At 49.0% G+C, this 23,977-nt stretch overlaps 1 protein-coding gene across 6 annotated transcripts in view; it reads right to left on the bottom strand.

Annotated features, from left to right (window-relative positions):
* PLCB2 (phospholipase C beta 2) overlaps positions 1-23,977 on the bottom strand; it is a 44,101-nt gene that overhangs the window by 5,758 nt on the left and 14,366 nt on the right. For 3 of the 6 annotated variants that reach the window (XM_030483573.2, XM_030483574.1, XM_030483575.1), the window contains exons 4-27: positions 21,503-21,643; positions 20,672-20,751; positions 19,989-20,042; positions 17,455-17,530; positions 16,706-16,806; positions 16,116-16,282; positions 15,785-15,931; positions 15,335-15,492; positions 13,396-13,478; positions 12,920-13,004; positions 11,360-11,531; positions 10,648-10,745; positions 9,447-9,543; positions 8,496-8,580; positions 7,963-8,087; positions 6,786-6,940; positions 6,190-6,354; positions 4,669-4,768; positions 4,064-4,168; positions 3,016-3,101; positions 2,826-2,919; positions 2,274-2,327; positions 557-767; positions 209-377 (exon numbers count right to left, since the gene is read on the bottom strand). In XM_030483573.2, coding sequence (XP_030339433.1) covers positions 209-377; positions 557-767; positions 2,274-2,327; positions 2,826-2,919; positions 3,016-3,101; positions 4,064-4,168; positions 4,669-4,768; positions 6,190-6,354; positions 6,786-6,940; positions 7,963-8,087; positions 8,496-8,580; positions 9,447-9,543; positions 10,648-10,745; positions 11,360-11,531; positions 12,920-13,004; positions 13,396-13,478; positions 15,335-15,492; positions 15,785-15,931; positions 16,116-16,282; positions 16,706-16,806; positions 17,455-17,530; positions 19,989-20,042; positions 20,672-20,751; positions 21,503-21,643 — 2,808 coding nt within the window. Of the gene's footprint in view, positions 1-208; positions 1,174-2,273; positions 2,328-2,825; positions 2,920-3,015; positions 3,102-4,063; positions 4,169-4,668; positions 4,769-6,189; positions 6,355-6,785; positions 6,941-7,962; positions 8,088-8,495; positions 8,581-9,446; positions 9,544-10,647; positions 10,746-11,359; positions 11,532-12,919; positions 13,005-13,395; positions 13,479-15,334; positions 15,493-15,784; positions 15,932-16,115; positions 16,283-16,705; positions 16,807-17,454; positions 17,531-19,988; positions 20,043-20,671; positions 20,752-21,502; positions 21,644-23,977 lie in introns of those variants that run through there. The other 3 variants (XM_030483576.1, XR_003991053.1, XR_003991052.1) reach the window with 3 other exon arrangements.

The raw sequence follows: 23,977 nt of genomic DNA, 5'->3' as shown, positions 1-23,977 counted from the left end.
TATAAAAGTGTTTGTGCTGGATTTTTATAGCTTCTTACAAATAAGCACCACCACCTCCATCCTCCATCACCTCACACAGACCTGATGGCTGCTCTGAGGGGTGTTTCCTGCCCTGTGGCCACATTGCCAAGCTCATGGTTTAGTGAAGAACTTGGTTTTCAGGCAGGGGCTCTCCCGGGCTACATTTCCTGCTGCCACTCGTCCTTACCTCTGTGGCGTGCTGCTCCTTCTTCCTTCGGATGCCCTCGTGGTGTTCCTCCCCCAGGAGCACGAGGTCCATCTCCAGCCTCTCCCTCAGCTCCAGAACTCGGCTGTCAACACTCTCTGCCATGTCTACAGGATTTGCACATGTACCAACGTCACCTGTAGTCAAACTCCTGCAGAACAGATACAGCGGCTGTGCTGCTTCCAGAGCTGCTGGTACAATCCTGAGCTTCCTGCCCACCCCACAGGGGAGCACCCTGGGACGTGTGGATACCTGCACCAGCCCATGCCTCTCTTAGAGAAGGGGAACCCCTGTTCCTCTTGGGGACCCCTCTGCAGGCCAGGCCCTTACCTCTTCTTCAGGGTTTTCCTATTGTGCACCACCCTTTTCTTGCCTCCATAGCAGACGGACTCTGAGAAGAGCACAGAGTATTTCTGCAGCAGCTCCTCCCTCCTTTTACTTCCTTTCCTCTCCAGCTCCTTCAGCTCCTTCTCCTGCTTCTTCAGCAGCTTCAGGAAGAGCTTCATCTGCTGCAGTTCGGTGAGGCTGGCTGTCTCTGGCTCTAAAACACAAAGTAAAGAGCCTGTTTTCTCTCCCGCAGCGTTTCTGTACCTGCTGGGATGGGGTGAGCCAGGCTCTGCCAGCATTGCCTTCACCCAGCTTCCCCTCCCTCTCGTCAGCATCACATTGAGCTCAGGTCACCACCTGGGGGATGTGTGGCTTGGGGGTGGCCACAAAAACTGCTGCCTTTTGGCCAGAGGAACACCTTGGTGGGGATGTGCCACTCTGTCGGCCTCATGCCTTGCAGCCTTTCCCACAATTCCAAGTATCCCTAAGCTAGCACAACTGTTAAGCCAGCGGCAGCTCTAATGATAAGGGAAGAGCTTTGTTATTTCATGACTGATTTTTCTGCAGAACTGAGTTAATGACAGGTACTTTCATCCCATTTTCATGTCACATGTCTGCAGTTGTGAGGAATAAACGAAAGGGCTTTTGAGGTGAAGGAAAGTGAGGGGGAAGATGCCTGGAACTGGTGGGGAACGTGTTATCTGGCAGCAGCACGTCAGGCAGATGAGCTTATCTGGGGCAGAAAGGCCACAGGGAGTTGGCTGCTCAAGAGATTCTTTTTGCTTGGAAGGTGTAAAACTGAACAGCACGTGGGGGTTGTGTCTGCAGCTCAGTGCTGGGCTGGATAAGCTCCTGCACAGGAGCTGCTCTGAGGAGAGGGAAGTGTACTGCTGAAATGCAAGTGCCTGCATCAAGAAGTCTGCTCCCAAAGCAGAGCCCTCTGTGCCTCCACAGCTTGTGATGCCTCTTACCCGAGCTCCAGTAATCACAGCCTGTCCTGGGGAATGTTGCTCTTTAGGAATAACTGTTAAGAACAAAACTTTACATAACAGTTACATGAAACATACCCTGAGTGCAGCAGTTTACTCTCGTGCCTTCAGTTCAGAGTTGTGGCACAACTGGGCACACTGGTTATGAGTGGTTTGTATTGGTTTGTATCACACTGCATTAACACACAGAAAAGTGGGTGAATGATACTTATTACAGAGGGTGCATGTGTGCTGAGGGCTCCCTGTGGCCACATCACCTCTGCTTTAGTCAGTCCTTCAGTAAAGCTCGTGTGTCAGCTCCAGCCTCCTCCCCTGCTATAAAGCTGACTTGCTGCAGTGTGACTGCAGCCAGTGCCTGCAAGGGCTAAAGCTGGAGCAGCCCAAAGCTCTTCTGACCTTCCTGTGCAGGTGGCAGTGGCCCAGCTTGCCCAAGGCACGTACCAGAGCAACTCCAAGCCTCTGTCTCCCTGAGACGTGCTGTGAGCTCCATCCCAGCCTCAGCTCACCACACACTGTGGCAGTTGTCAAACGGGGCAGGGAAAGGGCTCCCCAGGTATGAAGGTTCCTGTGGCATGTGTGCAGGGCTGGCTGCCACAGGCAGGGATGGGGCAGGTCTGGTTTAATCTGCAAACAGGCTTCATCTCTATCTTATCCCAGTCAGACACTGGGCAGAGAGGGAACACAAGATGCGTGGCAGGGCCTCAGTCCACGTGAACAGCACGAGCAGTTACCTGCAATCTGCAGCACCTCCACCACATTCTCGTCCTTGGCAAACGCTGCTGCTCCTGGAATGACAAAAGAAGCTCCTGTTTATCTGTGATCTTCAGGTTGAAAACAGACAGTGTAAGAGCTCACCAAGAACACGGGCCACATGTAGGATGTTGGTGTGACTACAAAGGCATTAATTAAGCTGCTGAGATGATTAAGTGCTTGGGAACTGTGTTAACAGGCACAGCAGAAAGAGAACAGGATTCTCTGCCTTGCCAGAAAAAAGGGCATTTGCTGTGTATTAGCTGAACATTGCTGGTGAGGATTTGGCACATATAAGGCTGTTTGATTAGGTGAGAAGGATGTTCTGGCCTGAAAGTGGAGAAAACTGTTTTGTTTTGATACCAACTTATTTGAAAGGACCCTAATCCCTTGATACATATGGAAGAAATACCAATGAGCTGTCAAGTACTGTAACACACAAGAGAATGAGGCAATCTAAGGGTATGGTAGGGAATATGGCAGGGAGTAGAGCTTCCCTTCTACTTTCAGCTCACCCACACCCACAGCTTTACCTGCAGGCCCGTTGGAATGAGGCGTGCTGAGTTTCCCACTGGAGTCTGGCATCCCGTTTGTTTCAGCAGATGAGTTCCTCTGCGTGTCCAGCCTCTAAAACAAAGATCAGAGAAAATCAAAGCTCAGTTATTTCAGGCTGAATCCATGGAACGTGTTTTAGAGTCAATGACAGAACTTGGTAAAACTCACCTCCACTGAGCCATCTTTCAGCTTTACTGATCTCTTGTCTTGCAGATTGAAGAACTTAATGGGGTTGGAGAGAGCAACAGTCAGATCTAGAAACAAGGAGGAAATCATTACTTGGATTATCACACAACTCACTGTCCTCTGATTGTCTTTGCCTTCTGGTTCCCTTCTGGCCTAGGACACGTAATGGAGGAGGAGGGATATTTTGTATTCTCTATTTGGAACAAGGGAGGGGAGTGTCTTCAGCTCAGTCCCATTCTGAGGTGACAGCTCACAACTGATGTTCAGGGCAGCTCCATGAAGCTGAAAAGAGCACACTGCTCCCAAACTCCAAAGCCAGGCTAAGACTTTCCTAAGCTGCACAGCTCCCTGCTCCAATTCCAGTCCAGTGCTGTATAAACCTGGTCTGTTTTAGGAGTATGTGTTAAACCCATAATTTCACAGGCTTTCCTCCATGAATAAGGTTCATTTGTATGAACACAGGGGAAGAGAGACTAAACATGACCAGTATTCACAAGAACTTCTGTTACATTCTGCATGGCTTTGTTCATGACTGTTACACTTTTGCTGCCAGCACCTCCAGTTGGTCTTTTTCCTGATTCACCTCCCACTGACCATCCCCTTTTTAAAGGAAGAGCCCTGAATCTCAGTGTGAGGAAGAACCTCCTGCCCTTCAAACAGGGAAAAAGAATGCTCCTGTGCTCCCTAAACCCCTGTTCTTGTCAGTCCCTGATAGTTGTCACCTCTGTACTCACAGAAACCTCTCCCTGCCTCTCAATAGAAGCAGTAAAAAGACTGACCCCGAGCCCCTTACACCTGCACTGCACACCAGGCACGTGTGCCTCAGTCCATATGGGAACCAGTCACGGATACAGCACAAGCATCCATGTGCTTCTGATGAAAGCAAGGGTGTGACAGGATGCTGGCAGGAGCTCAAGGCCTATCCTGACAAGGAATTAAGGGTGCAGCAGGAAAGCACCCCCCAGGCTGGAAAAGGGCTTCTGGATCCCAGTTTGGCCAAAACCAGAGCCCCCCCTGGTGTGCATTCTACCTGCCCAAGCATCAGGAACGTAGTCCTTGATCTCCAGGTACACGAACAGGGAGGGCATGGTGAGGGGCATATTGCTCTCACTGCGGAGACAGATGTGGTGATAGCCTGAGAACAGAGAGCAGAAGAGGTGAGCTGACACATCCCTGCTTGGCTGGGTGCTCCAGAAGAAAACCAGGAGGGCATGGTGAATAGATTATGGAATTAAGCCAAGGTTGTAACAGGATGAATATGAAGGCTCCACTGCCTACAGGAATGGAAATTAAGTAGCAAAATATGCAGATCATAGAATCCCAGCCTGGTTTGGGTTGGAAGGGACCTTAAGCTCCTCCAGTCCCAACCCCCTGCCACGGGCAGGGACACCTTCCACTAGAGCAGGTTGCTCCAAGCCCCTGTGTCCAACCTGGCCTTGAACACTGCCAGGGATGGGGCAGCCACAGCTTCTCTGGGCACCCTGTGCCAGCGCCTCAGCACCCTCACAGGGAAGAGCTTCTGCCTTAGATCTAACCTGAAATGTTAGATAGGAAAAGGTGTCTATAGCTTCTTTTCAGCCTCCAATGGATGGGTCTTGAGGGCACAAAAGTGGAAGGAATTCCCACAAAACTTACCTGAGTGCACTGCAATGACAGGAATGACACGGTGACCGATGAACTTCCCTCCTTCCTCCCAGGCCACAATTTTGAGAGACGCCAACTCAGGCATCATGATCTAAGGAAAAGATAGAGGAAGACACCAGTGTCCTCACCTCCACCTAGAACAGCACATTAGCTTCACTAAGTCGAACCTTACTCTCTCCTCCTTCCAGCAAACTAATGCCATCCATCCAGGCTACAGTTTATCACAGACATAAGTGAATTCTCAAAAATTAGAATCATACAATCAATCAGTTTGGAAAAGCCCTTCAAGCTCATCAAGTCCAACCATTCCCCAGCACTGCCAAGGCCACCACTACCCCATGGCACTGAGGCCTCGGCTACACGGAGTGTGAGCACTTGCAGGGCCGGTGACTCCAGCCCTGCCCTGGGCAGCCTGTTCCAATGCCTGAGCACCCTCTGGGGAAGGAATTGTTCCTCAGCTCCATCTAACCCTGCCCTGGTGCAGCTTGAGGCCGTTTTCTCTTGTCCCATCCCTTGTTCCTTGGGAGCAGAGACCAGCCCCCTCCTGGCTCCCTCCTCCTGTCAGGCAGTTGCAGAGAGCGAGAAGGTTCCCCCTGAGCCTTCTCTTCTCCAGACTAAACAACCCCAAACTCCACAAAACACGGGCTTCCCAGAGGAGAGGCTGCTCAGGATCACAGGAGGGCAGTTCACCTAAAGAAAAACAGGACAACAAACCCTCCAAACCTCAGCTTCCAGGAAGCAATTCACCAGGGAAGGGAATGAACTCAGAAGGCTAATTTGGCAAACATGGAAACTTTGCCATAAGGGCTCCTGTCTCCCTCCTCCCTCATTCTGCCATAACATAAACTAAAGATTATTCTGCCAGAACTGAAGCCTGAAAAGTGTTTCCTGAAATGAGGATAATATTTATCTACCACATCTCAACAGGCTGCAAATATCTGCTGCAATTTCAGCTATTTCAGTGTGCTCGACAGAGATGAATCCTGTAACACGTGTTTTGCCTTTGGGACTTAGTGCAGAAGGGCCAAACATTAATATCACCTTTGGCTTAACCTCCCCATGCCCTGTAGCTGGATTAGTGACCATGGAATTCTTGTGGACCAACAGAGCAGTTTTCCACATCCTGGCACCACTGAGAACCTCCCGCTGGTCCCATCACTTCTCCAGTTTGGCTGTTTCCCATTTACAGTTTAACCACAGACATTCAGCTCCTGGTGCTCGATCAGTCAACTCAGCCTGAAGTGCTCCACAAACAGGAGACTTTTGGTGCCTGTGAGTTCCAGGAATGTTCCCAGTTAACCCCTTCTCTGTTCAGGGAAATAGTGATGGGGAGTTGGTTTGGATACTGTTGTTTGGATATTATGTGAGGAAGCAACACCTAATGCCTTGTGTATCTAAAGCCGGGACCAGAAGCTTGTCCCTCTTGTTGTCACTGACGTCTCAAGAGGCAGCACTTGTGTCCAACAGGATCTTTAGGGATTCTCTGTCTAAATTCCTATCAACTGTTGTTACCTTTTCGAAAACAAAAGCCTCCTCTTTCCACACAGGGTTAATGGAGTTGGCCGTGGAGGTCAGTTTGGTTCTGTATTTGCGCTTTGTGTCCCTTGGCAACCCAAAGAGCTCCACTTCCACATATGTCTTCACGCTACGGTCAGAGAGGAACTGACCAGAGAGTATCTACAACGAGCAGAAACCCAATGAGCAGCTGCTGAAGAGAACAGAACAGAAGAGCTCACCCACACCTGCACCCCAGGGTCACCCTCCCACCCCAAAACACCTTTCCTGCGGCAGCTTCCAATCCACAACAGGCTTTTCTTTTACCTCCACCCATGTTTCTTGCTTCAGCACTTCCTCCTCCCTCCCATCATCTCAGCTTTGGCTTCTGCTGTGGAGCAGATGCTAATTTTCCATTTTCATGCGATTATGATTAATTTGAAGCAGTGAAAAGCCTGGGGGTTGCCATGGAAACACTCTCCCACAGGACTGCCCAGGTTCATTTGCCACTAAGAACCCTACTGGGTAATAAATAGTGGGGACGGAGATGCCAGTTGTGCTCGTGGTGCCAGGAACCGGCTGCGGGGCAGGAGCAGCCCATGGTCTGTACTTGCCGTGACTGAGAGGGTACTGGCCACCACCACGTCAATGCGGTCCACGGAGAAGGGGTCAAACAGCTTGTCTGGCCGCCGCATGAACTCGTGCTTGAGCAGATACCCACACTGGCCATTGAACTCAAACAGAGCCATGTTCTGCTGCATGGGGACATCTGAGACACAGAGGAACACAGTGAGAAGCATTTCTGGGGGACCTCCTCAGGTGTTTGTGCACTACGAGCGAGCTGAAGGATGCTGTTACAGCCCCTGCGAGCCAAAGGCTCCCAAAGCCATTCCAGAAACTAATTAAAGCCTCTCAGCACCCTACAGGGAAAGATATTACAGCAGCTGCTGTAAGGAAGGTGAGTACTTTGCTTACGACTGCAAGAGGAGTCCTGGGCAGAACTAAATTAAAGCCTCCTCTGAAGTACCCACTATTTTTGGTGTGAAGTAAACAGTTGTCTCAGCCCGTCTGCTCCTTCCCCTGCTCATTCTGGGCCTCCTCTCAGTCCATCTTCTCCTCTGCCACTTCTCCTGAGAACACTGTCTGATGGTTTCTGTCCTGTCTTCAATACAATACCCTCTTCATAACCAATCTCTCACCCTTTTAAAGTTAATTCTTTTAAAGTTGCTTCTTTTTTTCTCCTACTGACCCTACAGCTAACCTCCTACTCTCTCTATACTTAGACACTCCTCTGAGGAAGGAAGAGGGGTAAAGGATAGCTTTCTCTGGAGGTTTTTTTCTCTTCTCATGCTGGTTGTGCAGCAAGGAAAGGCCCTTCTTCCCTGCTCAGGTCAAAATACTGGAAACAACAGCATAGAGAGGCCAGCCCTGAGCCAGATGGAGCTCTGCCTCTGCTTGGCAAAAGAGGAAGCAGCTCAGGGAAGCGGGAGCTTCTGCTGGATTTGTGCACAGTATTTAATCTGACACTGTTACAGGACAGCCAGAGATGGTACCCAGCACTGGGTGACAGCAAATCCCTATCTGTGTGTATGCACAAGTGTGAAAACCAGGTTTGTGCTGGGCCTAGAAAAGTGCTTTTGGTCTGTGGGAGAAGGACTCAAAGATGGGCACCACTCTGGGAGAAGGCACATGGAATAAACACACACATGGCAAGAGCAGCAAAGGAAGAGCCAGTGAACACGAGCACAGAGCATCACCCCCTGAGGGGCTGGGGGACAATGTGACACTCACCCATGGTCTGGAAGTTGAGTGCCACCATCTGACAGCCGACGTTCCAGAACATCTGGGGCATATAATTGGAGGAGTCCATCCGGGTGCCTTTGGGGTAAACCCGGCTCATCTGCCGCTTGTTGTATCTACAGAAGCTCAATTGGAAACAAGCCCGAGCCCTCCGTGTGCACCCTGGGGCCACCTCATGTATCCAGACAATGAAAAGTGTCCAAGTTCTGCTACCAAATGCTCAGAGCCTTCCAGACAAGAAGTGAGGGAGGCCTTGGCAGCAACATGCTCCTCTCCCATACCCTTTCCACTTAAGGACAAGCATGTGGTACATTACAGCTGGATGCATCCTGCCAAGAACCTCTCTGGACAGGTTCCAAGCCACCCTGGAAGATCCCACCTGCACACTTTATATCCCTGATGAAGAGTTTACCAGGTGCTGAAACCATAAACCAGTTGAGATGCCTCAGCCTTACCCAAGTTTCAGATTAGCTCTCACACTCCACACCAGCAACTACTCTAGACAAAGGCTGCTGAAAGGATACTCCACAAACTGCACAGGGAACTTAGTTAGTAGATCATAAGCCTTCAGCTCCGTGAAGGATGAGATGACGTAACTCCGGTTCTTCTCTGGAAACAGGAGATCAGAAAGCATTGAGGAGAAAGGCATTCCCAGCCCCTTCCCATGTGTGGGGATTGATGGACCTAAGAAGCCCTCATCCTGCTCACTCCCACCTTCTACCAGGTACCATTTTCTATCAAGGGAATTTCCCTTTCCCTGGTCCCTTAAAAAGGGATTGAAGAATAGGTGATAAAAGGTGACAGTGTTGGGCAGGACAGGATGGGCTCCCAAAGCTTAACTGGCAATCACTGTGCCCATCTCTGTCTGGATGTCAGTGACATTTAGAGAATAGCTCCTGCTTGGAGTTACAGTGAAGCCAAATATTCAAAGCTCTTTATTTTGTCAGGTTTTCCTTTCTTCACTCCACTATTTTTTTCCTTTTCCTTTTCTTTCTTCCATCAATCAAAACAGCTCACTCAAAGCTGGACCCAAATGTGGGAAGTGTTCAGAGGAACCCATCCTGTGCACAGAAATTAAGTGCATTTTCAGTGTTTTGCATGTTTCTGTGTCCAATCCTCACAGAAGAGGAAGGCCAGGCACATACATTAAGAAAAGCTGGCTCAATCCTGCCCTCAGAAGCACCAAAGCAAGCCCAGAGATGTCACTGGCCTCTACGCTGCTCCTTTTCATCCTCACTTGTATAACTGGGAGCAGTATCTGACATCTCCCTGTCTTCTCCTTACCAATTCCTTACTACAGGGAGGAGAGCAAAGGGATGTGTTTGAGACCATGCACATGTTGAGGGAGAGAGTGAATACAGCAGAAAATGGGTGAAGGCAAGTCCCAAAGGCAGGTGGAACAGCAGCATGTGCAAGCACTGCTCTTCTGGTGGAATGGAAATACTTGGATGCTGTGAGGATTCAGTCTGACTTACGGGCAGAGACTTCAAAGGAGTCAAATTTGATGGGCTGGATGTAGTTGACTAGGCTGGACATTTCCTCATAGGCTGTCACTTCCAAACCAGCAGTGCCCTGAGGAGAAAACAACATCCCAGAGAAGGCAGATGAAGAGATCTTGCCTGGAGGTGAAACGAACCCCATCTGGGCTTCACAGACAGCTCCAGTGGCTGCCCTGACCAGAGCACCAGTTGCTTTGCCTTCCTGCTCCTGCAGTTACACTGTGAGCAGCACAGAGTTTCAGTAGCGTGGCAAAAACTGAGACTGAGGCATCCTGAGAGGCATCAGGCAGTGTGTGAGAAGCCCAGGACCTCCTTAGCCTCTCAAAGCACCAAGTGTGTGACAAACAGGGACGTTATTTTCCCTCCTCTCTCAGTGGCCCCAGGGAGACGGAAATGAGTTTTTATTCAAGGGATGCTGATCTCCCTCCCCTTCAGCAGCAGCACTTCAGGTTTCAGTAACAACTTCTATCAGACTAAGGCTGAGCCTCTCCAAACACCCTGAAGGCAAATGACTACCTCCAAATGATGCAGAATATCAGAGTCAGAAATAACTCTTCTGCCACACTCTTTGTGCTTGCAATGAATTTCTCTTATTCAGATTCTTCTGCAAAAGTCTTCTTGCATGGATGAAGGATTGATCATAGCACAGTTCATTCTCCTTTACATTTTGGGTTCATCTCTATTCAGTTCCTATAAAGACAAGCTGAGAGAGCTGGGCTGGTTCAGCCTGGGGGAAGCTCTGGGGAGACCTTAGAGCAGCTCCAGTGCCTAAAGGGGCTACAGCAAACCTGGAGAGGGGCTTTGGACAAGGGCCTGTAGGGACAGGCCAAGGGGAACGGCTTTAACCTGCCAGAGGGGAGATTGAGATGAGCTCTGAGGCAGAAGCTCTTCCCTGTGAGGGTGCTGAGGTGCTGGCACAGGGTGCCCAGAGAAGCTGTGGCTGCCCCATCCCTGGCAGTGTTCAAGGCCAGGTTGGACACAGGGGCTTGGAGCAACCTGTTCTAGTAGAAGGTGTCCCTGCTCGTGGCAGGGGTTGGAAATAGAGGAGCTTTAAGCTCCCTTCCAAGCCAAACCACTCTGGGATTCTATGGATATGGTGAGGCTCTAGAGAAAACTTGAGGCCAGAAAAAGATCCAAACAAAACTCTGAAAAGGGACAGGCACAGCAGTGACAGTACCTCATCTGACTGCATCTTTTTAATTTCCTCTTCATCCAGGTTTCCAAGATGTTCATCCTCTTCCTCTGGTTCCTCTTCAGCCACATCACCTGCCCAGACTAAGCACACACAGCACACATCAGTAGCACCCATGGGTAGCACGCTGAGACAAGACTCTGCAGACTGCTGGCCTGCAAACCCTCACAGTCAAGTCACCAGGAGCAATAAGTGGAAGAATCATGGACTTCATGTGCTCCTACCACGACAGGGACTGAAAATTCCCTGTTCTACCACAAGTACCCTGAGCCCAAGAGGTGACAGGCTTGAGGAAGGGAGGAGAGTGGGGCTGAAGGTTCTATAAACCTTCAAGAACCTCATGGTGAAGAACTAGGCCATGGTGAATTTGTGGTTATCAGAGAGCTACAAGCAGTAAAAGCTGCTTCCCTTCCATCAAAGCAGTGGGTATCAATGAATTACTCACGGAGCCATATGGCTCAGAGGAGGCAGAAGAGCTGACTGATGAGCAGGGCACAAGTGGGTTGTCTATTTTGGTTGGAATGCAGTGTTTGAAAATATTCTGAGGATTTAATTTCTCTTCCAAGCTCATGCTGCTTCTTGTGATAACTGAATTAATGACTAGCACTGGCTTGCCTCAAGCTAGTCTTGGTGATTTGGAAGGTCTCCAGTGGGCCAGACTTGCTCATCTAGCTGTACTAGTCCCCTTCAGACATACCAGTATCTTCAGCATCCACAGGGGTTGGCAGCTCAATGATTTCTGGTTCCACATTCCTCCCTTTCTTCAAAGAGTTCTGCCTCTTCCCAGATACAGATTGGTTCTTTTTGTTCTTAATCAAGATTTTCCCTAAGAGATCCTTAGGACTTGGCAGAGGAACTCCTGGCTTCAGCTGCAACAGATCAACTTTCATCACAAAGAGTTCAAACACTCATCTTTCCTGTCCCAGTACCATTCCTATGGCCATTTACTGGTGCACAGACACATCTGCCACTCACTGTATACTTTAATTTCTCCATCCACCCCACTATATGCAGATTTGGTTTAAGACTTCACCTTTTATTTCAGAGCAGCATTTTGCACCTCTCACATTTGCTGCCTGCACACCCCAGACTCTTCCCAGCCACCTATCCTGCATCACAGCTAAAAAACCCCATGCACATGGCCTGAAGCATCCACACACCTCTGGCTTTCATGTGCCACCTACTTCTCTCATTATCCCAGAGCCTCAGCCCTGGATCAGCACTCAGGCCATATTTAAACCCTCTGCCTGCAGCAGATCTGAAAATGATCCCAGAGGAGGTGGCTCAAGACAAGGACGTGTGACCCAGGCTGTGCTTCCAGACACACACTCCCTCTACAGACAGCAACAGGCCTAGTAATAGGTCAGCCAATACCCTGACCTGCTTCTCTCCTGTTTCTCCCTATTGCCTGGACGAGGACGTGGGTCTGGCCAGTGGCAACTGCTGCTTTGCTCACTGCTCCTTTTCAGTAATTCTTTTGATCTCAGTGCTTTAAAACACAGGCACTGCCTGTTATTTGTAAATCCATGAGCGTTCACAAGGCAGCTGGAGCAGCAATGGGCACAGGGAGCACGAAAGATGTCACCATGTCCACAAAAATACATGTTGTACAAGTAAGCTGACAACCAGGGTCAAGCAGATGAGGACTCAGCTATTCTGAGCACAAAGCTGTGTGTGTCACTGACCTGCCTGTCTGTGCCTGCAAGGGAATATTTCCAGGGTGGAAGTAGGAAGTGAGAAGCATTGGTAGGAAGAGCCTGAAATGCTGCTAAGCCCTTGTTCCTGTTTCTTTCCAAAGCAAGTGCTGGCAGAGATCTGAACCAGTACCATGTACAGAAATACACTTGGTGCAACTTGGCCACCTAGAGCCCAGTTTCCCAAGTCTCTGAAGTCACAGAGAGTTAAATGAGAGCAGAGCCAGCAAGTGCTTAGGAAAACCTCTGTGACTGAGAGGTTGTCGTGGTTTGAGCCCAGCAACAACTAAAAACATCAGTGTTATCAGCGTTGTTCCCAGGCTGAAAGTTAAAAAACACAGCACTGCACCAGCTACTAAAAAGGAGAAAAATGACTGCTATAGCTGAACCCAGAACAGAGGTCTTCCATCCATTTACTGTGTTGCTCATCCCTATGAACCAGGCTTATTTGTCCATGGCATCATCTTCTCTTTCACTGTCATTGCCCACTCTCCCAGCACCAGGAGTGACTGACTGACTCAGAAAGACTTCTCCACTAAACCTCCTTCCCCAGCTTCACTTACTGGGAATTTCTCCAGTGGCTCTGTCAGCAGCATATCCCCAAATATGGTTCTGCAGTACTCAGCCATCTTCGCCTGCTGCTTGGGCCTAGTGAACAAAGAGAACAAGCAGGAGTGACCAGGAAAACAGATGCCCAAATCCAGAGCTTAACACAAACAACCATCCCGAGACCCATGTACTCTACCCAGAAAACCATCTCTTGCCCTCACTCAGACAGCTATGCAGCCCTTGAAGTCCCTGCCCAGGCTGACTCCCATTTGTCCATACTCTGCTGTCCCAAGCTAAAAGGCTGCACAACTGTGGTCACTCTGGCTCTACAGCTTCTGGCTCATCTTTCAGCTCTGACCCACCTCCAGTTGCTTCAGAAATTTCAACTGGTGCTTCAGATCCCAGGGACTCACAAACCCAGCAGCTCTTGCCTGCACACCTTCTGCTCTGGACAACAAGAACACAATTCTCCCAGTCACTAGATACTCACGAGTCCACGTGGTTCTCAAAGGACAGGATGACAGGGTAGAGAGATGTTTTAAAAGCACTTTCTGCAATGGCCTCGATGGCATCCTAAATGAGAGGCAACGGGCAGAGACAAGATGAGCACTGGTTAGTAACAGAGACATGCAGCTGAGCTCCCACTGAACAGACTCCAAACTGATCACTGTCAGCAGCTTCTCTTTAAGGTAACTAAACTCCTAGTAAGAGGGTGAGAAGTGTCTTTTTCATACCCGCCTGGATTCCAGTTCCAGAGGATACAACATGAGCTGAACTCAGCAGTTTGCATAGAAAATGAAGCTGAAGAGGTAGGAATATGAGTTTATAGTTCAATGTACACAGAAACAAATGCGAAAGCATCTTGCTAGAGTGACAAGCCACTGCCACATGCACTTTGAATTGATAAAGGTGTATGCAGCCCCAGACCAAAATGCTTCAAACCCTGTTTAAACTTACCTCTGAACCTGCCCCATTTTCTATCATATCACCCACTTATAAAATCCTTCTGTCTAGCAGAGAGAAAACTGGGATGTTCATACCCAGCAGTGCTGATGCTCCAAACGCAAACACCATGGAAACCTTCTCAGCATTAATGGTGTAAGAAAAAATAACCACATGTTCCCTGTTAAACTGCCACAAACTTTCCACTATTTTCTTTCCTGCTGCTGCCCAACTGACACGGTGAAAAGTGCCATTTGCTCCTTTGCAATTATAGTCCCCTGCTCCCCCCAAATCCTGGTTGATCTTAGCACTGAGGGAGTCTTAGCACTGCCACAGCTGCTCCATGGACCACTTGGACCCTGTCACAGAACCCTGCAAGGTTCAGAGGAGGAGAAGCTACAGAAAAAGCTACTAAAAGGCCAGAAGCAACAGCAGAAAAGAGGAGGTGGGGGGAATGATCCCCATGTTATGTAAAACTAATCCCTGGGCACATGCTGAGTTAACAGGTTCTCATTTCCTGGAGGTACAGTCGCACACTGCAGCAGAACTCTGCAATTACAGCACCTCCAGCTGCCATTATGTCTCCTACCTGCAGCGAGCTGCTGTGCAAAGAGCAGCAGTGCTACTACAGGATGTGGGGGATTACTGACAGGGAGTGTGACAATAGCTCGGATCTTAAGGTTGGGTTTGGGTTTTTTTCCCCACATAAATATTTTAGTAATTGGGGGAAGAAATGGAACAAGAATAAACAGCTTTAAAAAGAATGTGAATTGCCTCTGCCTGTTGGCAGCTGCTGAGGAAAGGAGTGCAGGGAAAACCAGTGTGATGCACTGCTTTATAACCTGCAAGCTGTTTGTAAGTTCTGTGTTAGATGCTCTGTGTTTCCAAGGGAGAAGCAGGCTTTGCGCTGTGCTTCTGAAGCCTGGGAGCTGGATCCTGAGGGAAGCCACCTGCCCAGCTGCTCCACTGAGCACATTCCACACACTCCTGTAATGAGGAAGTACCTGAAAGGTATTCCTGCAAAGCACCACCACGAGGGGCTCTAAGCCACAGAAACTGCTGCTCACCAGGTAGAAATAAACTCATTTTAACCAACTGTTTTCTAAACCACCACTTGGTTTCTTTCTTGTTTCTCTGATGTATCCATAATGCACCTTCTTGCCCATACCTCACCTCACTGCACAGCCCTGTGTATGTAGGCACATCTACTCCATCACTACTACCTGCCTGCCTTTCTCTCATTCATTCATTCATCTTCATCCAGCAACCTCTCTTCTAGTCCTCCCACACCAAAAACTTACACACACTCCAACCTATTGCATGTTTGTTCATCTTTCATTCACTTGTCAGCTTGCCATCAGTCTTTTCCTCCCAAACATCTTTGCCCTCAGCCAACCCATTTGACAGTTCCCTCAGCAGCCTCCTCAAACAGAGATCAGTCCAAACCCGAGCAGGGGAAGCATCGATGGAGCAAACTCTTTCCATACCTTGAAGAGGATCTCGGTTGTCATGGTGAAGCCGTGGGTGATGATGGGCTCCTCCTCCGGGGGGCGGCCCTTCCAGCAGTCCAGCTCCACGCAGCGGCAGCCGCTCAGCAGCGTCTGCCGGTACATTTCAGGCGAGGAGATGCCAGAGAACTGACCCGCTGCAGGAGGGAGGCTCAGCATCAGCTACTCACCTGCAACAGCTTCTGCATCAACAGGAGCAACAGAAACCTCTGCTGCCCTTCAGCACGTCTATGGGGCACAGTGACAAGGGGTTTTGATAGGGTGACGTTTCTTCTTACATAGCATTTAAGTGCCAAGCCCCTCAGAGCGCATTACAGCCCTCAGCCCTCCAAACTTCAGGGCTGCCCAACTAACTGTCAGTATCATCCCTCCATCCCAGTGGTGGTACACACATGTGGGAGCTGAGGCAGCCTCTGCAACTGTCCATACCTGTCAAATATGTGTTGTGGGATGAGTTGATGAAGTAGTGTGAGAGCGGTTGGGTCATGTCCTGGTACAGCAATAATTTGTCCAGTGCTATGACGTTGTTCTCGGGGCCACAGAGGAACCAGACCATCCCCTCTGGAGACAGCTGCCCTACATGGGAAACAGTTAATAGTACTGAAACAAAGTGCTTCTGGCACCTCACCAGTGCACTGCAACACTGGGATTGTGAGAATCAGGCTGTCTGCTCCCCATGGAAAGTCAGGGTAGCAGAAGGTGTAAGACTACCGTTTTCATACACCTCTAGAGCCAGACTCTGGGGCTGGCCAAGACTCACCTCTCTGGATGTTAATCCCACTGGGCTCATACTTCTCTATGAGGCTCTGCACCTGCTCGGGTTTGGCTGGTGGGAAAAGGATGTCATTGAGGCGAGAGTCTCGCTGCTTCTTGTTGATGAACTTTGCCAAGTGCTCTTTGGTCATGTAGGGCTTTGCTTTTAAATGGCTGCAGTGAGAGAATGACAGAGGAGCAGAGGTAAGGCCTGTGTATTACCCAAAAAACCCATCCACAAAAGAGAGACTGGTCCTTCCCCAGGCCAGCAGCGGGTGTCCACATCCCTGGGCCTACAGGTTTCTCTGTTGTCTACATTTCTTCCTGTAAGAGATGCTTCCCACTGCTGTGGCCTTTCCTCTTCCTCACCAATTCAATGCTGTGAAGAGTTTGTAGTGAGGGGAGCACAAAGCTTATTTTGAGCCACTGACTCAAACTCAAAAGGGATTTGAACTTCAGTTTTGTGACCTGGTTTCCTGCCCTTCTAAGGCCTGAGACCAGACAAACCACAGAGCATTAACCTCCCTCGTCCCTCCTTTTCCCTATCTTTTGCCACAAGGGATCAAGTTCTCTGCTATGGGCTTGAGGGAAACTTACTGTGAGGTAAATATCTCATCAATCTCAGGCCGTGGACACAGATTCATGAGGAATGTTTTATACACGGTCTCAGGGAAGTCCTCTGGGTTGATGGCATCATTCTGAGAATGCAATGAAGACTAGTCAATATCACAGACCATCATCTCACCTCTCCATTTAAACCCACAGCCCAGCACTTGTTTGTGATGATGCAAGTAAGTAACCGAACGTCTGGCAAGGTGTTTAGGGAAGAACAGATGGAGTGGAGAAGCACCACAATGGCCTATTTCCAAACAGTTATTTAGAATCATAGAATTAACTAGGTTGGAAAAGACCTTTAAGATCATCAAGTCCAACCATTAAAACTGTCCCTCGGTGCCTCTTGTGTGGTGGTATAAAGCTAAAGCTTGATGCAGTGGTAGGAGCTGTCAGAGGCCTGTGGACTGTTCTCTGTGGTTGGTAGAAGTGCCAAGATTAACCACCAGATTTGTTGCTTCGAAGAGCAGACAGTGCAACAGGCTGAAGGGAATGTGCTGCTGCTTGTGCCCCACAGGGCAAGGGATGGAGTCCCAACTGTTACTGCAGCACAAGCAGCAAGAATTGATTCTAGCAGGCCTGCAGCTAAGGCATGGCAGCTAGTGGTAAGGAAAAGGTTTCACAGCAGCTAAGAGCATCTGGGCTGTTAAATGAGCAAGAGCACCACAGTCAGGGCAGGCAAAAGGATTACTGTCAAACTAGTGAGGCCTGTGGCTACCGAGCGAAACCCTTACCTTGCCCTTTGGAAGGTGACAGGCACTTAATGCTGCTTCCACCCTCTTCCTGTCTGCAGGAAACATCTGAAAAATACTGAGCACACAGGGGAAAAGAAATCACCAGAGTGTAGCAGGAGTCAGAAAAGTCTGGGTTTGGGTGCTGGGGGCTGCAGCCAGAGCGCAAGACCCTCGACATGCACAGTGAAGGAGGCTGACAGAAGGCTGTAACCATGAACCAGAGAAGACAGACAGTGTTTCTCCAAGGGGTAACTGAGACACCAAGACTTAGAAACCTACAGAGGATTTTCTGACTGCTGCCTTAACACAGAAGTCTCACATTTCTGCTATGGACTCTGTCAGAGCCCTGTCAATAACCTGCATCAGCTTACTCCTGTCATTGTCCTTCCCCTGCCCCTCTTGGAGGTGTCCCTGTGGCAGCAAAGCCTCGTGCCACAAATTCCATAGGACACTTCCCCCCACAACATACTATCCCATGTGGCAGCTGGCGTTAGCAGGGAATAACTCTGTAGTCAAGACAACATTCAAAACAAGCAAATATGGTGCATATTTGCTGCTTTGAAAGGCGGCAACATTTTCTGGAACCAAAGGATTTCCATGAATTCAAGGAACAAAGTCATTACACAGGCAAAGCAGCTGGTGTGCTGCAGGATGGAAGCACTGAACTCTGCTGTGCAGAAACCAAAGCTCCCCTCCAAGGTAGGAAGCTGGGTACCACAGGGTAGAAAGCACTTGGTCAAGGCTTCAGCTTAAAGCACTATGCTGCACTGTGGAACAGAACAACTGCACTCGCCCTGCCTTCAGAATACCCCAGCCAGCAGCTCTGAGTCTCCTCATGGATAGATGTGGATGGCAGCTCTATCAGCTCCTGGCATCACAGGTGCTCGCAGCCAGGAAGGGGAACAAGAAGTGCCCAACGTGCCAGGTGGGAAGTGTTCTGCTGCAGCAGGCTTATGCAAACTCAGGGCACATGGGCTCCCTTTGCAAGGCAAAACTGCAGCACCCTTCTTATGATTCAAAAGGGATTTAAATGTCTAAAGGCAGATGCTCAGTGGAATTTTCAGAGGGATTCAGACATGGAGCTTTGAAAGCCTTACATACACCTGCACCTGGAGAAAGGGAATGGGTTTATACATCTGGCTCTTAACGTGCACTATTTAATGGTCTAATGCTTTACACAGTGGAGCATTTTACCACTCTGCAGGACAGACAGAGCAGGGCATTGCAGAGAGGTACAGCCTGTTCCAGATATTTTTTCCTAGCCTACTTCAGAAGAATAAGCTGTTTTGTCTCTGCAGTAATGCCACCTTGCTTGCATTTAAAGAGCAATTCAAAGCACTCTTCCCTAGTGTGAGTTATTAAAGCCCCATCCATTTTTAAAAGCCCTTTGATGAATACTCTGGTTTCTGCTGGTTGGTGCTTTCCAAAGCAAACAACAAAAAACGTGTGTTGTTGAGTAAGGCTCAACGAGCCAGGAGCCCATTGAGCCAGCACAGGCTTCATCTAGAACCATTATGCAGTATAACACACAGTAGGGAGTGTATTTATTACAGGTGATTAGTGCTTGCCTCTTGTGATGCTGTAATATAGCAGAAACTAGAAGCAGAGCGGTTCAAAGCTTCCCAGTGAATACCCACTATCTGCAGGTCCTTCTTCTTACAACAAGAGATAATGTATGTGCCCAAAGGGAATTCAACGTTGCACTGTAGCCTTGGGTCACACTCTGAGTTGAACCAATGTGGAGAAGCCACAGCACCAGCCATGGATGATTTTACTGGGGAAGACACTGAGTGGCACAAAACCAGTTCTAGTTTCATGCCATGCAGTGCTGGGGGGAAATAACAGGCTGGTGTCTGCTGCAGCAAAGCAGCTTTGGCTTACTGGAATGGCAGCCCTACCCTGATGCACAAGGCTAACCCTGGGGACAGGAAAGGGCAAATCCCCACTGCTCTGCAGGTGAACCAGCACTAACAGTGGCCCAGAGCTCTGCTCCCAAAGGCTGCTTCCTTCTCGCACACATCCAGAGTAAAGACTGAGGAATTGCACCAGTGGAGAATGGCTGTAGTGGTCATACATGGAGAAAGGAGCCAAGTGAAAGCAAGGGACCCTTATGTCAGGTTAGCTGGGGGGGGTCGAGCAAAAAGTTCTCCAAATTTTCCTTACGTGAAAGGTAAAACGAGTCCTACACCTCATGCACCTTCCGGCTCACGTTTGCAAATCAAACTGTGATCAGAAATTCACTGAAGTTGCTTGGGTTTGTTGATTACCTCTTGGCAACAGCCAGGAAGCGAAACTCATGGCTGGTTAAGGCCACAAAACATCTCCTTTCCAGACCCAAATTATGTCCCAGGCCCTTCCCTGGGAGGAACCTTGGTGCAGCAGAGTCCTTTCATGGCCTGAATTCAGAGGGAATGATCGCTACCTCTTAGGTGCAGAAAGAGCAGGCAGCTGAAGCCACTGGGCAACCATCCTCTTAGCAGCTGCTTTGCCTTTAGTCTGACTGGACACACAATGAAACAATTATATGTACTCACTTCCTGACAGGAATCTTCCCCTCTGCATTAAGCTGCATCTTCAGCTTCACCAGGCTGTGAAAAAAGAAAGAGAATATGAAAATGCACTTCTGTAATCTCACAGAAGTGAGATTACACACAATATTAAGCAAGGAGAAAGAAAAAACATGCAGTTGGGAAAACAAGCTTAACAGTTAACAGAATCAGGGTCCTATCAGCTCAACCTCGGAGAGAACCTGTTCCCGTTTCTTGGAAAGGAGAAACAGGCAAATTATAAGAGCTTAGATATCAAAAGATTCCTCTGAAACATAAGATATAGACATGAGATAACAGTATCTCCTATTATTTAGCATTCCTCAGTGGTCCCAGGCTGCCAACCAAACAGTATTAGAGAGCAAAGAGAGGCAGCACTCTGTTGGGGTGAGTGCTGTGACTGTGGAGGGACATGTCTGAGGCACAGAAGTTCAGTTTGTCCCACCCCACATGTGTTTGGCTCGAGCAGTCCTGTGCCAGCCGCATGTCCTGCAGCACATGGCCCAACTACCGAGCCCCTGCCTGTGCCTTGGGGCTCCTGAGCTGACACAGAACTTGTTTTGGAGGCTGCCAAAGGACCTGGGTGCTAAAAGCACCTTTTCTTTCTAGTACAGACAGGAAGGGCAGTACATGAATGTGTCAGAGAACAGTGTGTGTCAGAAATCACTTACATTTTCTCTAGGAAGGTGTACCGAGAGGCATTGTACGTGAGAGGGTTCCGAACAATGGCCATAATATCCTCAGCCCAGCTCTGGAACAAACACACACAGAGGGCACAGGCAGTTGGGCACTATGGAACTGCACCAAGAAGTACACAACAACAAACATGGAAAGGGCATAGAACCACACTGGTTTGTGTTGGAAGAGACCTTAAAGCTCCTCCAGCTCCAACCCCTGCCACGGGCAGGGACACCTTCCACTAGACCAGGTTGCTCCAAGCCCCTGTGTCCAACCTGGCCTTGAACACTGCCAGGGATGGGGCAGCCCCAGCTTCTCTGGGCACCCTGTGCCAGCGCCTCAGCACCCCATAGTAAAAAAACTTCTTTATTTCCCCACTAAATCTACCCTTTTTCAGTTTAAAGCCATTTCCCCTTGTCCTGTCACTATGGATCTTAGTAAAAAGCCTGTCCTGACACTGCTGGGCTCCAGATCCCAAAAACCATGCCCTGGGCTTGGCTCTATCACCTTCCTACTGCCTATACATACTAGCAGCTAAAACTTATCCACTGAATCTTCTCCGCTCTATTTATCCATACAAAGCACATGAAGGGCAAAAATGATGTAACAAATGTCTTCTCCTGGTCCTTCTCCATGCAGAACAGAAGTTTCCAGGACTGTGGAGGTACCACATCTTACTGGAACATAAGCCTGCTTGTTTAATACCCTGCCAGTTACACTGACAGGGTTCAGGTTCCCTGTTTTCCCCTCTCCTTTCTTGCTCCCCACTTAATGCCCCAATCCTTAGCGTTTCCCAGTGCTTCCTTGCTCCCAGGACCCGTTACCTTTCCAACATTCTCCTTGTAGGACACAAAGTTATGGAACGTGAGGTCAACCATGTCAGGGCCAGATACAATAGTCAGGGTCTTAAGCAGGAAGGTGCTGTGAGGGTAATCCAGGTTAAACACCTCCCGGAGCTTCTGGCACTGCAAAAGAAATGAAACAGATGGGGATGAAGGGAGAATGAGGCAAAATGTACCTGAATAAAACAGAACCCAGTCCAAACACTGACCCAAACTCCCAGCAAACTTCTGAAGGGCTACAAAGTTGTTTAATGTAATCTTTCTTGGCTTGGCTTTCCTCACTTTCCATCTTTATTCTGGAGCCTGCATCACCTGGATCCTCCAGGGAACAAGATGTTGTCGCTAACATCACTGCACAAACGTGCTGTTTGGGTCTGAAATGTACAGGTTGGATACTCCTCTTAAAGAAATTCCTTCTGGAACCTCAGCCTGAACTTACAGTCAAGCCAAGAGGAGTATTTGGTTTGCTCACAGCAGAGGTGCACAACCAGGTTACTGCAAGAGCCATTTGTCAGAATACAGAAAGTCTTTTAGATCAGTGTGACACCTTTTGCTGTAACTCTCTCCACCACAAGGAAGCTGTTATTTGGGGCCTGGAAGGTCTGAGCTGGTCACTGCAGAGATGGGCAAAGCCACATTTCCCTCCAAGCCACATTTCTGCTAGTTGTCAGTTACTAGAAGTGGGTTTTTCCATAGCAACTGCAGCAGCCTCCAGCAATGGCTCACCAGAGATTTAAGTCTAAGGCTCATCCGATTAGTGGTACTTGGATTTCATCACCACAAAAGTATTTCTAGAATCCCTTTAAATGATTTAGCATTTTGTGTGTTCCTCCATAAGGCATCACTAAGCTGCGTTGTCCTGCAGCTGCCCTGATGGTCGCTATTTAGCATGAAAAGATAAAATTCCCACAACCTGGAATGAGGCACAGCAATTCGTTATCTAAAGCACAGGCTAAATCCACATCAAAGCAAAGAGGGAGGCTGCCAGATCACCTGCTCCTTCCCAAACTAAGGGCAAAATTCAGGATGTGGGCCTGTTGGCAGAGCAGGTCAGGCCCAGAAGCTGAAGTGGAGCTGAGCTCTCGCTGTAAGCACAAACCTACTTAGACACACGGCTGAGTTCCTGCTTTTGAACAGCTTAAAACATCAGTAACACCTGAGCACATCACACACTGACTTCAGCAAAAGAGGTTTTAGCCAAATGACTTTATCTTTGTGTCTGCTATAGACAGAATTTTCTCTACCCTTGAACTGTAACAGCAGAAACTCCAAACCAGCAGCTTCAGGGGTTCTTACATCACCCCCATGTTACACACAGAGCTGCAGGTACATTTTATAAGGAGTTCCACAGATTTTTCCCACTGCATTTTTCCAATGGAGCATTTGCAATCTTAGGAAGAACAGGATGAGCTGGATTCTCACTCTAGATCATCTGATTGCTGCCGCTCACTTCATGGAAGAGACTCTCCCGAGGGGTAACTGAAACCTGGCTAATCCCAGAGCATGTGGATGGAGAGAAGGGGAACAGTCACCTGCCCAAAGGATTTGCCTGTTTTCTAATAGGGAATTTCTAAGATGGTTCATTCTTGCTTTGTGAGTAACTTTCCTTTGCAAAAGAGAGCAGCACCACATACCTCCACCTCCTTTCCACACTCACAGCAACTTCTTGACAGAGCTTAATTTTCACTACAAGTGGCAAAGTGTTTGGATATCAGCTTCAAACTTAACTTCATCTTGCAAAGCAAAGTTTGTTCAGCTTCCTTACCTCTAGTGTTGTAAATCAGACCAGGCTGAGACAATAGAGAACTTGTGGTTTATGCTGAACTCATTTCCTGTATTTGTTACAGAAGGCTCCTCCCAGCCCTTCCTTCTCTGCATGCTGGTGTCTCTTGGCTCACCATGTCCCAGTGAGATGGAGATCAGAGCCTTTGACTTTCTCTAGCTGTGCTCCACCAGCCAAACCTGACACCCATGACCTGTTGGTTACGGCCTGACAGCTCATCACCACCTCAGAAGCTGTTGTTCATCAGCCTTGGCCTGGACTGCTTTTTACATACCATGCCCTTTACCAGCATTAACTTATGATGCCTCCCGACACTACAGTGAAGCTGTTAGCTCCATGTCAGGAGAAGAAAACTGCAGCAGAGGAAGGATGCTCTTTTAGAGCACAAGTGTGATGAGGAACGGCTGAGGGACCTGGGGGGGTTTAGTCTGGAGAAGAGAAGGCTCAGGGGGGACCTTCTCGCTCTCTGCAACTGCCTGACAGGAGGATGGAGCCAGGAGGGGGCTGGGCTCTGCTCCCAAGGAACAAGGGATGGGACAAGAGGAAACGGCCTCAAGCTGCACCAGGGCAGGTTTAGATGGAGCTGAGGAACAATTCCTTCCCCACAGGGTGCTCAGGCATTGGAACAGGCTGCCCAGGGCAGGGCTGGAGTCACCGGCCCTGCAAGTGCTCAC

This window comes from Strigops habroptila, chromosome 4 (genome assembly GCF_004027225.2).
Source record: "Strigops habroptila isolate Jane chromosome 4, bStrHab1.2.pri, whole genome shotgun sequence".
Taxonomy (NCBI): domain Eukaryota; kingdom Metazoa; phylum Chordata; class Aves; order Psittaciformes; family Psittacidae; genus Strigops; species Strigops habroptila.
The sequence above is the reverse complement of the archived record's forward strand: the minus strand, read 5'-3'. Positions and strand labels throughout refer to the sequence as shown.